The 14,030-nt window shown below is 44.9% G+C and overlaps 1 protein-coding gene across 5 annotated transcripts in view; it reads left to right on the forward strand.

The window, feature by feature from the left end:
- The window catches only part of Acbd6 (acyl-CoA binding domain containing 6), a 135,563-nt gene extending 129,274 nt beyond the window's left edge, over window positions 1–6,289 (forward strand). For 4 of the 5 annotated variants that reach the window (XM_006250031.5, XM_039090468.2, XM_017598704.3 and 1 more), the window contains one exon: window positions 6,007–6,289. In XM_006250031.5, the coding sequence (XP_006250093.1) occupies window positions 6,007–6,161 (155 nt within the window). In that variant the 3' untranslated portion in view covers window positions 6,162–6,289. The remainder of the gene's footprint in view (window positions 1–6,006) is intronic. The other variant, XR_005492218.2, reaches the window with a different exon arrangement.
- Window positions 6,290–14,030: the final 7,741 nt, after the last annotated feature.

Raw genomic sequence — 14,030 nt, forward strand, 5'->3', positions numbered from 1 at the left:
TCCTTTGTCAAAGATCAAGTGACCATAGGTGTGTGGGTTCATTTCTGGGTCTTCAATTCTATTCCAGACTCCTGTTTTCTACTCTCATGCACTACGGCAGTGCCAGAGAGAACTCTCATTATTTTCTGGAAGATAATTAAAGAGAAAGGAGGCAGAGGGGAGGGGTGTTATCTTGTTTTTTGAAAGAAGGCCCTCCCCTATCGCCAGGATTAGCTTGGACTTGCCACATATCCCAGGCTTGATACTGATACTCACACTGATACTCCTGCCCAGACAAAGTGCTAAGATTACAGGTATGCACTGTCACATCCAGCCTGGAAAGTAACCTTTTACAGGACTAATAAGATGGGGAAATCCCCTCCCACTGGTCTCCTTGGTCAGCAAGGCAGAGCCATACCCACAACTATACCATGAGTAAACATATCAATGCTAACATCCTGTGTGCTTTTATAATCTTTCTGTTCACTGGGACGTTAGATATTAATAAAAATCATCCTTAATTTAGACCGTGCCTAAACACCATCTACTGAAACATCTATTTCTGTCTCTCAGATCATATTACTGTGGAAAAACCAAGCAAATAACCATACATGTTACAATCAACATAATTAAACACTAAAATAATATTGCCAGTCAGACATCTTGACATTAAAGATATATAAAACAAAAATGTTTGACAACTCAGGATTGTTTCATGAAAACATTTTCAAATTAATAATCACTTTTATAGTAATTCGCCTTTAGTTTTGTTTCTTTACTAGTTTACTGGACTTGTAATAGATACTTTTAGAATAGTCAAAACCATCTTGTATGTCAGAATAATAGTGATCATTTATTAAGCACCTATTATATGTCTAGAAGTCTGTTGAACATTTAGTCATTTAATGTTATTCAATCCTTCTTATTTAGTGGGTGCTCAGTGGCTGTTGATTTGATTTGGTTTTTAGGGTCTTAACCTGTTCTTGGAATTTTCATAAACCTGTAAGTGTGGTTAAATACAGTGTGTGCAGACAGTGTTGGGGAGGTCCTCAGGGGCTCAGCCATTACTTTTTATGAATTATGGTTGAGCTTGACAGCTGTCCTTGTGTTGACAGCTCTTCTGATTATAGCAGTTGTCAAACTCCATCCTTAAGCAGGTTGTAAATCCTGGCTCCTTCCGATTAAAACTGGGTCAGAGCCAATCTCAGGGTAACTAGAGGCTGTTATTGTACTATCGGATGTCTTTACTAGTTCATCCTCAGTGGTCTTTGTGTGGAAACATTAAAACCCTTATTTCCCCACATTTTACCTGAGTGTTTTGAGTCTTCAGATACTGGTCCTCTTGTTCTTTTGTGTTTAACCGTGGTCCTTGCTGGAGTACGTTGCAGTAAGTGTGGTCTCCTTATAAATGGCCTGTTAGCTTTTCTCTCCTCTTCCTCCACTGGGAATACTAATATCATTGCATCTGAGTCTCCCAGGGGAAATCAAGGTTTTTCCGTGCACGTGTGGTCATGTGATTGCAGAGTGGGCCGGCTTTGTATCCTCATGAGCCCTCAGGCGTCCACGAAAAGTACCATCTGTTCTGTTCCTTCCACACTGTTTCAGGGCAGTGGGAGGAGGAATTAGAGTGAAAATAAATAAAATAAAAAAAAGAAAGAAATTCATCATCAAAACCCCAAGGATTAATGGAGTCAGAAGGCTCACTGCTCTGAATGGGAATTCATCTTCACCTGGGCCAGTGTCAGGACTGCCTGTAAGGCACTTGACAAATAGAGGTTCCCAGGGTACCATAAATTCAGCAACTGTGCTGGTCCCTGTAGACTGGCTCGGGCTTTTCCAACATGGGCCTCTGACTGTTCTTGTATTTCCCAGCACAGTGTGGGCACCAATACGGCCCTTTGATAAGTTGGTGTGTGATATCACTGGTCCCCCTCTCCGTTCTTGCCTTCTTTCTCTTTGCCTTTGTTTTGAGAATATGAGCAGATGACAAGTTCTGGCTTGTGACCTGTGGTTCTCTAAAGATGCAAAAGGGAGGGCATTGAATTTTGAGCAAATTCTAACTTCTCAGCACCATTGTAGACAGAGAGGACAGCCAAAAAACAAGAGAACGAGACAAACAAAGCAAGCAAGCACTGGGCTAACTCACCGTGTGATTGGCGGTCCAGGTCCATTTCTTCAACTGCAATTTGCTGGGCATCTGTGAGGGCCAGCCTCCCCCAGGTACCATCGTGCTCCTAACGTCCCTTCCTGTCAGCATAACATTCACTTGTGTGGCTTTATAGGCAGGGCCCCATCATTTAAGTCAACCTCATTTTTCTCTCTGCTATTACTCCCTGCTTGCGTATGCTTGTGTATGGGTCTGTCTTTTTCATAAGCCTCAAGTGCTTATTAATAAAATCCCTTTATACAGGTATGTGTACCACACCCCTGCTCCGAAATACTGTGAGTCAAATCTCACTTTTAGTTAGACTGGAGCTAGGATTTCACTCACGTCAGTCATGCTAGGGGACTGTCACACAGGGCAAGTACTGTTTGCTTAGTTGGGTGGCTGCCGTCAGCTAGCTATGGGATTACATTCTTACTCCCTCTGCTCCTGAGTCTGAATCCTGAGATCATTCCACACTTCACTGCTGGGAAACTCATCCATGTACAACACAGGTGGAACCATCCCTGTGCCTGAAAACCATGGTCTGCATCTTTAGCAGACGTCTGCTTAGCCCCACTCCCCTGTTTACGTGTTAGCTTAGAAGAACTAAGATTCCCAGCACAGTGTGGGCACTGATACGGCCCCTTGCTAAGTTGGTGTACGTTATCACTGGTCCCCCTCTAAGTTCTTGCCTTCTCTCTCTGTTCATTCATCAAATGTTTCTCTCACATACAAGAGATCCCACAGCACTGAAGGCAGAGAGAGGGTTCTCATGCAATCTTGTGTTAGCTCAGAAATTCTCCACTTTGGCTCACTTAGGACCAGGTTCTCTCTGATTATGTTCAAGAGTTTAGTGACTGAGTATATCAGAATATGGAATGTAAAAAGGAATCGGAAGGCTGCTGAGATGATCCAGCCATGAGAAGACCGTGCTCGCAACCAAAAGAATAAAAAGACACCAGAGCTACACCAGTTTATAGCCCACCATAACCTGGCTTTTGCTCAACAGCTCTTGCTTCACAGCATAAAACCTGAATGCTCTAAGCTAGAAAGAAGCACCTGTCTGGGAGTGGAAATAGCCAAGTTCTTCAATTATTAATACCAGCAGGGCAGGATAGTACACACGCGTGCGCGCGCGCACACAGACACACACACAGACACACACACACACCAGTTTGGCTGACTTGAAGATTTAGGGAAATGCAGAAATCATCACCCCTGAAAGCTAATGAGGACTGTAGCCAACTCAGAAGGACAAGGCGCTCCCATCCCATCCCAGGATACGCCTCAGCCCCAGGAATAAGCAGCAGTAGTCTCTTGGGTGGGAAGTAGCAGGAGGTAAGAACGGACAGGCTCGCTCTGTGGTTCTGCATGTGGAAAAGTACACAGTGTACACAGAGAACACTTTTCAAGATTATTAGCAAGTAAAATACACCCAAACACACATGAAGTATTACCTAGGCATCCAAATTGGTTTGATGGTTTGAAATCATTGCATTTTACCATAGCAATCGACTCGAAGCTTAAAAACATCCACTCTAGGACTGTTAGTAAAATTCATCCTCCTGTTGTGGCTAAAATAACCACCACAGAGAGAGCCTGGTGAGTTCACCATTAATTAACCTGCACTCAGGCCACAAGGGCAGATGAATCTCTGAGTTCAAGACCACCCCAGTCTACATGGTAAGTTCCAGGACAGCCAGAGCTACACAGTGAGACCTTGATTCAAAAAGCAAACAGCAAAGTAGGAGAAGTGGAAGCTTCCTCGGCCTAGGAAAACAGCTTTGAAAAGGCCAAGTGCTTTCTTCAGTTTCCTCTTTCTCCTCGGCCTGAGCAGTGTGCCCTGCACAGCATTTACTCACTCCTTACACTAGAGTTGGCTGATGACCTTTATATGTTCTTAGAGTGGACTCTCACCTGTATCCTTGACAGGACTGGTACAGCATTTGCTCAATGAAACAGTCTAGGGTCCACCGCCATTGCCTCTGTGCCTTTTCTCAGACAGCTTCCTGCTGTTGTATGATGTGTTGCACCACAGAAGCGACTGAAATGTCTGAGTAAGGGGAATTACAGCTGTAGAAAATATGTCTCCTCCCTAGCTTAAGAATCAGGAACATCACCAGTACCATCTCGTGAGCCTTCCTGTGTGCCTCTCCAGTCACGTCCCTCCTTAGTGCCCCCGTAACCATGGTTACCAGTATTGCACTATTTCAGTTTCTGTTAACTTCATTGAAACAGGGGCTCACTGTGTGACTCCATCTGGCCTAGAATGCACTCACTCTACAGGCCAGGTTGCCTTGAACTTTGACCTCCTGCCGCTGCCTCCCAGGTGCTGGATTTCAGGTGTGTGCCACCCTGCCCAGCTTTATCGTGGGTTTTATATAAATGCTTTCTTTTATAGTTTCATTACATATGTGTATGTCCACGCAAACATGTTTAATTCTGTCTGTTTTTACATACTTCTTTAAGTAGAATCCTATTAAACTGCATTATTCTGAGTTTTCTTCTTATTCTTCAACATTATGTCTTTGAGATAAACCCAGTGGTGTATGAAGTTGGAGTTCCTTAGTTTTCCCTTCCAGATGAACAGTGTCTGTTCTACATGGGAGAGCTCATGACCATTTGAGCCCATCAGGAACAAGGCTGATACATACATTCCTCAAATACCGGCTGGGGAGCACGTGCAGAAAAACCTCCACAGGCTGTCACTAGACGCAGATCCTTCATTGAGGGACGACCTATAATGACAGGCTATTGTCCCAAGTGACTGCCCCAGCATGCTCCGGATCTCAGGGTGCTTTCCCTGCACCCGGCCTCCCCTGCTCTCCTTCAGGTGTTAATCGCTGTTATGATTCATTTGGGGCAAAGTGCCTGACTTGTCATCTCAGAGCCATCTAATTGTTAGATCTTCTTTTCCTCCTTGTTAGTAACACTGGCTTTGTCATAAATCTGATCTCTGTTTATATGCCGAAGAGTAGATGACTCTCTGCTCTAACCTTTGGTCTGTCTGTCTGTCCTGGGGCAGTAACAATACCATCTTCATCTCAGGTCTTGATGTTTGGAGGTGTCCCCTCCTGTGCCTTAGACTCAGTGACCCAAGTCATGCCTGTTCTCTCCTCTTAGGGTTTTAGGGGCTGGGAGGTGGCTCGGCTAAAACACCTGCTGCATAGCCACTAGGAAATGAGTCCAGGTCCCATCACATACACACATACTCGCAGGGATGCACATCTCTAACCCCAGTTCTGACGGATGGAGACAGGATTCCAGGAGCTTGCTAGCCAGCCAGTAAGAGACCCTTGTGGGGAGCAATGGAGGAGGATGCTTGCCCCTGAACTTTGGCCTCCATACACACACACAGGAGAGCACACCTGCACATACATCTGAATGTACAAACCTACACACGAGATTTCACACAGTGATGGTTTAATTACTAGACCAGCTTTTCTCCTTCCTAAATTCAATTATAGACACACACACACACACACACACACACACACACACACGTATGTATTCAAAAGCAAAACAAATGGTTTTATTTGATACAGTGCATGTAGCCTTTCGACATGGGTTACTCAACTATTATTATTTGACAATACAGATCGACATAAAACCATTGCATGTTTTATTCTCTGCTGTTACTCTCTCCTTGCAAATAGGGTCAAAGTCTCACAATTTTACAAAAGAGCTGTGTGGTTCTACACGAGGATAAAGATATAGTTTCTTAAGACTTGTTCTGGCTGCAAGGCCCAAGCGTCCTGCAGCCACCATGAGGGTGGGCGCTGTGCAGGCCTCCTTACTGCCCGCTCTCGCAGTTCCTGCTGCATGGAGTGGCTCCCTGACCTACGTAAACTTGGGTGTATGTTTGTCACTTTCTCTTGCAGCTGCTGCCTGCGAGTTTTCGGACATTGTGGAGCTGCTGCTCCAGTCTGGCGCTGACCCCACTCTCCGAGACCAAGATGGCTGTTTGCCAGAAGAGGTGACAGGCTGTAAAGCGGTCTCTCTGGTGCTGCAGCTGCACAGAGCTGGCAAGGCTTGATCCAAAGCCTGGAGCAGCACAGTTTGGCAGAATAGGACTTCCAGGAGAAAAGACACTGCAAAAATAACTTCTTTTACCATCCATCTTTGGTATGCATTGGCTAATAAAATCAGTTCGAGGAACTGGGATTTTTGACGTCTCAGCAATTCATTCTCCATGCATACATTCTGGGGGAGTACGGGTTTTGGTGATGAACATGTGTACTGTGCATAATATAATCCAAATCTGCCGAGCATGCTTTGAAATTTATCACTGCTGTGGAAGGTGGGGGAGAGGAGCAGACAGATCATATTTCACAATATTAAACATGGCTCCCCTCTCCTCCTCCTCCTCTCTCTGTCTCTCTCTGTCTCTCTGTCTCTGTCTCTCTTTCTCTCTGTCTCTGTCTCTCTATCAAGTCAAGTAAAATGTGCCCATGAGCGCTACATTGACAACTAGGGAAGTTCTGTGAAACCCAGCCTGGCAGACAGCAAGTGGCCCTGTGACATTTCACAGCTAATCTGAATAGGTGAAACGGCTGTTCTCTAAAGTCAGGCTTGAAAACATAAGGAGGAAGATGATGGGAAGAAAGTGAGAGGAGGAGAGTTTTGTCAGCCAGGGCTATGGAAGTCAGATGGACAGTGGGTACGGAAAAGCTCAAAGCCTTTAGCCTCTCATGTTGTACTCAGCAACCACACTTGAGAGTCCTGGCTTATCCATCAGATCAGGATTCCATAAACACAGAGCAGGAAGAAGTTCCCTACCGACTCTTAATTAGCTAGAACGTCCTTTGAGGCAGTGATCTAAAAAAATAACCAACTGAGACCCAGCCTGCCCTCCGCTGGGCTCTTTGCTTGCCCTTGCCCTGGTGTGCTACTGCTGGGCTTATTTCCAGGTACCAAGGAACCTCTATTCTGTAGTGGGCGAAAATAAGCAGGCAAGTGTGCCGGGCTTTTCACTCTAAAGGCAAGCCAGTGTGCCCTTCCTGAGCTGACTCCCTTGCAAGAGCTTCACCCAGGGAAGCCCTCGGTGTTCCTATTATCTAAGAAAACTAAATAGCAAATGAAAGGAGAAATTAGTCACAGTGCAAACACAGCCATTAAGAAATAGTTCTCGGGGCTGGGGATTTAGCTCAGTGGTAGAGCGCTTACCTAGGAAGCGCAAGGCCCTGGGTTCGGTCCCCAGCTCCAAAAAAAAAAAAAAAAAAAAAAAAAAAAAAAAAAAAAAAAGAAATAGTTCTCTAGCAGGTGTGACTGTTAGACTGGGAAGTGCCTTGCATAGTGGGGCCACAGCTTACAGTTTTTGTTAGCCTGAGCTAGTCTATCCTGGAGCAAACCCCTCCACAACATAAGGCTTATGAATACTGCTTGTTTTGTGATTTTTTTTTTTTTGTAGCCTACCTTCGTACAATCTGAGATGCAAAACCAAACCATTCACCAAAACTAATCATGTTTCAATTTATCTCCTAAGGGCCTGTAGAAATGGTGCACACATTGGTGCATGCCGAGATGCTAGTGTGATTCTCCTTTGTTCCTTTACCGCCGTCCCAGCTGTGTTGAGCCCACCTTTACCCTAACTTTTTTGTGGTCCACACTCATCAATATATTTGTAAAATGCTATGCATTGGTTACAGTAAAAGCAACCTACACTCCATGTGCTTCTTAACTGGCATTGCCTCGTTCGTCTCTAGAGCCTTGGCAAATCAAGTCACTCGTTCATTTAAACATGTCAGACTATTTGTCTAAGCAAGGAAACATCCAGGAACTTCATTTTCCTTATTTCTTCCTTTTACAGACCGAGCTCAGTATTTCTTAGACACATTTTTATTGTTCGTTCTGCCAGGTTTAGAACTATATAGACTTTAAAGCCCTATTATTTAAACCCCTATTCTTTTGTTCCCACTCTCTGAATTTCCTAAAACCCTACTATCACAAAGTCATCTGTGGATCGTTTCCCTGGGTCTTCCATAGATTTCATCCATAAATGTCAGAGAACACTGAGTCATGGTTAATTCCATTCTCTTTAAATTATTGAATTACGTGCTAGCCCGTCACATACCAGTCGGATCCTGAGTTCATTACCGAAGGCTGCAGTTCATCAACAAAGAGCCCTGCCCTGAAGCAGACAGCCTGTCATCTTCCCTGATGCACACTTTCCCTACAGTCAGTCCAGCAGCTTCACGTCAGTCGTGGGTAAGGCAGCTGATCACTAGGGAACACCGTAGAAAGCCTTCTCCTCCCAGGAGATGCATTTCTGTTTATTCCTCAGCAAACACTTGAAGATGCCTAGCTTGTTTTGGTTTTGCTTACTAGTTAGAATTCATTCTTTCTCATCATGCCTTCAGTTTGCTGATATTTCTAATCCATACAGGCATTTTTAAAGTGGTTACTAGACACTGGCAAAAGGACTCGGAAAGTGGTAGTAACTAGACACACCTGCTTCTTCCCCACCTCCGTTTCTAGACTGCACACACTGTCTTCCCATTCCGAATGCGTTCCAGAGCCTTTATTTCTTTTGTTGTTGCCCTGAATGCCACCTTCGTAGATATGTGCCTCTGCATGAGCACGTTAGCCTTGCGTCCTGAGTTCCTTCGTTTATTATCATTATTATTATTATTATTATTATTATTATTATTAATTTTACTGAAGATACTGTGATCAAAACCATGCTGTGACTTTCTGTATTTAATATTTATTCACAGTTGTCATTTACTTTGTCCTCTGCCTGCTGATCTAAGAGGCCCTCATTGCCTCTACATTAGTCTCGATGCAGTCACAATAGTTTCGGTGCACACCGATGAAAAACGAGGAATAAAAAGAAAATCGTGTCAAGGCATATCACAGAGAAGGCATAGTGTCTGACTCACTTTAGCTTCAGAACTCAGGCTGAGTGTGTGTGTGTGTGTGTGTGTGTGTGTGTGTGTGTGTGTGTGTAAATAACACTAGAGCCTTGGTGAGCTAGGCAAGCAAGCTGCACTAACCCACACCCGAGGCCTTGCTCGAGCCTGACTTCAGTGTGAGGGAGTTTCAAGTCACTTTGAAAAGCTGCCTTGGGACAGTGCTCCAGTTGGAATGGAATTCTGAGGGCTTTATGCTTTCCAAAAACCCATCCTCTGACGCCATTAGTTCCTGGTTCCTATCACAGGAGGAAAACCCTTGGTGAGCTGCCCAGTGCCTCCAGCAGATGATATGCATGACGTGGCTGTGCCTCCTTAAAAGAACTGGGTAGGAGGCGAGCTGGTGGTAATGGTGGTGGTGTGGGTGCTAGGGCTTAAAAGCCAGGACCTTGCACTTGCTAATGCTTGTTACCAGGCTGACTGTCCAATCCCAAGTCAATGGTGATTTTGTTTGCTTGTTTGATTCTGTTTTGTTTTTAAGTCATTGGCCAAGAATCTAGCCATAATACCTAATCCGTACTGACTACCACACTCAGAGTGGCCGAGACGTTGGTCTCTGGAGTATTTGGTCTCAGATCTGTTACGGTACAGAAGTGAGCTCACCGGTGGCACTGTGGGTATCTGCTGGGATTTTACCATGTCTGCTTCTCCTTGACTTTCTGGGATGATTCCATAGGCATTCTCTCTGTATTCACCCCACTTGTATAGAGAGGCAGTGCCAGGACGAGGCAGACACGGGCAGGCTGCTTCGCCCAGGAGCCACGGGTAAGGACAACTCTACTGAGTCCTAGTTGCTCTTCTTGTTTGACCCCCCAATGCAGTGTGAAGTTTTCCAGCTTTTCATTCAACCCTCAGACAGTTCTCAAACCTATTGACAGACTCTCTAGCCCAGCCCACTCACTTCCCACCAGCGCAGATGTTAAGAATTAATGTTCTGCCTATCTAGACAAATCTAAAATCATGAATTGTCATCAGAAACTGCCTAAATCTTAATAATCTCTCTACTACTGAAGAACAAGGAGTCAGTCAGCTGGTCACATGCTGCTGTCCCCTTGCTTGTCAGGTAGAAGGAGAATAGCTGAAGCCTCGTCTCTGGAATTCTGTCTGTTCTGTCCAGTTTTAATGTTTCAGCAGTTTCCAGTTAAAAGGTTCCTATAATCCAGTGACCCCTCTTATTAAATAAGTATTTCATAGCTTCCTGCCAGGTTTAACTACTGGGCTATAGGTTATTATTCTGTGTACGGCACATCATCTCCAGGATTAATGAGCATGTGACTGGCAGAGCCAGCTGTTGAAGGGCTCCTTATCTAAGGAAATATGTCATCGATTTAACGTGAAGACTTTTACCTGTTTATTCTTTAAGTTGAAACGCGGAGGATATTATCAAACTTCAAGCCCCTAAAACTCATGTTATAAATGCTTCTTAACACCCAATAAAAGTGAACCTACCCGATTCCATTTCATAATGAGAAAGATTAAGTTTAAATATTTATCAACTCCTGGTTCCTAAGGTGACTTTGGCCAAATGTTTTCAAAGTAATTAAAATACTAGGTCTAGTTCTAAGGGGCAAATTTCTCACATTTACATTTTTGGAGTTGGCTGCCTCACGGGCAGTGCTGGGCGTGGCTCATGCTGTGGTTTGAAACGGAAATGTTCCCCCATAGACTCGTGCTTAATACCTGGTCCCAGTTGGCAGAGCTATTGCTTTGGAAGTCTGTAGGACATCTGGAGCTTGGGGCTTCCCTGGCAGACATAGGGCAGCAGGACCAGCCTGGAGGGACACAGCCTGCCCAAGGTCTGTGCTTCCTCCACCTCTGAGGTGTGGAGTCCACAGCAGCCCCTACTCCTGCCGCTGTGCTCCCCGCTGTGATGGATGTGCCCTTACACTGTCAGTATTCTCCAACACTGCAAAGCAACAACCATGAAGTCAGTTGTCTCTTTACTTAAGGAATGTGTACACTAGCATGGCCCCCATCAGTGATGTCAACTGCAGTGTACAAGCTGCTATCTGTATGCAACATTAATTCCTGGGAACTTAATTCAACCTAAGAATAATTGTAAAGATAAAATAATTGCCATTTCCCCTAGTCTACCAAGTAAGGAAATTGAAACTCAGAACTGAGACATTGCCCGAGGTCAGAAACTAGGAACTGGGAAAGACCCATTTTAAGATAAGCTTCATGATATTATAATATATACATTATACATGAATCTTATTTCTCCAAAATCTAAGGGATTTTCTAAGCCCTTTGATACCAAATCCAAAAGTTTTCCCCGAGTCATATTTTCAGGATAAGCAAAATCGCCACCTTCAAAAGTTTCAGCATTGGGCATTTAGTGGATTTTTGTGGCCACCTATCGGGCTCTCTCTTGAGAAAGCAGGACTTCCTTAATGTGACTTTAAGAGTATGGGGATATTATTGAACTTTGCCTGGAGCAGGCATCTGCCCTGTAGCCATTCACAGTCCCTCAGAGGTTTTGGTGCAAAGCTTAGAGAGTGTCAGGCTCTAGGGAGGGAATCGTCACTTATTCTCGTACTCATCAGCTAGTATGTGTTACACCCCACGTATGATCAGTTCTTCAGACGTGTTGACTGGTATCTCACTGAAGGGTAGAACAGGCAAAACTGTGAAGCCCAATCTGTAATCAGAGCCCCGAGATACCCTTGGCATGCGCCTCCTTTCAGGCAAGATGCAGATCCAGGCTGTGAGTCTTCAAGCTTTTCTCCGTTAGTCTCCGTCAGGTGACTGACTACTTGAAGTTTTAGGGTGCGCATGCTGAGCACTTGAGAGTCATATTCCTTCCTTCACCAATGCCCAGCTCCCTGGCCCTAACGAGCAGGGTGTCCCCAGAGTGCCCACTGCTTTGTCTGCAGGACAGAATCATCTGACTGATTTTCCTGACTCAACTTCTCAAGGAGTTAGCAGTCAAAGCTAGAAAACAACTAGAAACTGTGTGGTGATGTACGCCTGTAGTTTCTGCACACGGGATACTGATGCAGGATGTTCAGGGCCAGCCTGGGCCATGTAGCAAGATCCTGTCTCAATTAAGCCAACCAACTTAGCAACAAAAACATGGAACCAGGAGGAGCTGCCCTACAGTGGGACCTTGAAGGCAGTCACTTTCAGCGGGCTGCCCCACCCCCGCCCCATCACCAGGATTTCTCTCTCTCTCTCTCACTTGTGTGGCAATCCTGATTTCTATTTTAATATTTAGAAGGTAAGTTCAGTTGATGGACACTTTGTGCAATAAAAGGCTCTCTCAAAGCACACGCGCACCGACGCACACAGGATAAAAAGTGGCACCCGGTGCTGTGGCTTTCACAGAGTACATTTGTGGAGCCCAAAGCTTAGTCCTGGGTATGTTTATAGCACTTTAGCCCTGTCTGTGAGTTTGGAACCCTTCCAGAAAAAGAAGAGAAAGACATATATCATTGTCTATAATCTGCTTTATCCCGCCAAACCTTGACTGAACAGACTTGTGGATTGCTGTTTAAATCCCTCGGTGCCTTTAACTACCGATGCAGAAAGTGGTTAATGCGCATTCGGAACAAAGCTTGGCATCCACTCCAGGAAATCACTTTAATTGAGGAGCATTAAATGTTAAAATGATTTTTTAAAAAAGGAAAAAGCCAGCACACAACACGGAGTACGAAAGTCCCAGCCTACCAGTAATAGAGTTTCTTGGTTATCATACATACGCCTCCAGCCCGGGTGAAGCTCTAACTAAGCCTTGCAGTTGACAGGTGCTGAAAATGTAACCTCGATTCCCTAGGTCCCTGTCTGCAGGCAGCCACCCCTCAGCTGGCCAGAGAGCAGTCAACTTCCAGGACTCCACTTGAGAGAAGAGGGAGCTGTCAGGTCTGGATGCTTGTTTTTCTGCAATAATAAACCAGTCCCGGGTGACTCAGGTATGAGATTTAACCCCAGAGTCCTTGCCTGTGCTTTCTGTTACTGTGGAAGAGCCATCCGTTAAAACCCTCTTACCATTTTAATAGCTCAAAAAAATAAAAAATAAAAAAAAACACAGAAAAGAAAAGAAAAAGCTGCTTATTTCCAACTGGAAGGATACGCCAAGACCACTTACTTCAGTTTCTATTTTATCTTTCATAGAGCACCCCCCTTCACAGATCCCCAAGTCCCTCCCACACACAAAAGATGCTGGCCCAGGTTTGACTAGCAAGAAAAAGATAAAGCGTTGCAGTAGTAGTAGTAGTAGTAGTAGTAGTAGTGGTGGTGGTGGTGGTGGTGGTGGTGGTGGTGGTGGTGGTGGTGGTGGTGGTGGTAGTAATGAGAGCAATAATAATGATAATAATAACAATAGTAATATTGATAGCAAGGTAGCTCAGCCAGTTTAATGTCTTTGGCCAAGGCTGCCAACCTGAGTTTTTTTTTTTTTTTTTTTTTTTTTGGTCTTTTTTTCGGAGCTGGGGACCGAACCCAGGGCCTTGTGCTTCCTAGGCAAGCGCTCTACCACTGAGCTAAATCCCCAGCCCCTGCCAACCTGAGTTTTAATCCTTGGGACCCATATAGCGGAAGGAGAGAACCAACTTGTGCAAGTTGCCCTCCAACCTCTGCCCTCTGCATGTGCACTGCAGCATGTGTGCAAGCACATGTACACAATAAATAAATACATTTTAAAGCTGTCAAAAAAAAGTAATATATAAGCTGGGCAGTGCTGGCTTCCAGCACTCAGGAGGCAGAGACAGGGGTCGGCGGGGGGGGGGGTCTCTGTGAGTTCGAGGCCAGCCTGATCTATGGAACAAGTTCCAGGACAGCCAGAGCTACACAGAGAAACCCTGTCTTAAAAAAGCCAATAGTAGGACTGGAGAGATGGCTCAGTGGTTAAGAGAACTGACTGTTCTTCCAGAGGTTCTGAGTTCAAATCCCAGAAACCACATGGTGGCTCACAACTATCTATAATGGGATCTGATGCTCTCATCTGGTGTGTCTGAGGACAGCAACAGTGTACTCATATAAATATAATAAATCTT

Source organism: Rattus norvegicus, chromosome 13 (genome assembly GCF_036323735.1).
Source record: "Rattus norvegicus strain BN/NHsdMcwi chromosome 13, GRCr8, whole genome shotgun sequence".
Taxonomy (NCBI): domain Eukaryota; kingdom Metazoa; phylum Chordata; class Mammalia; order Rodentia; family Muridae; genus Rattus; species Rattus norvegicus.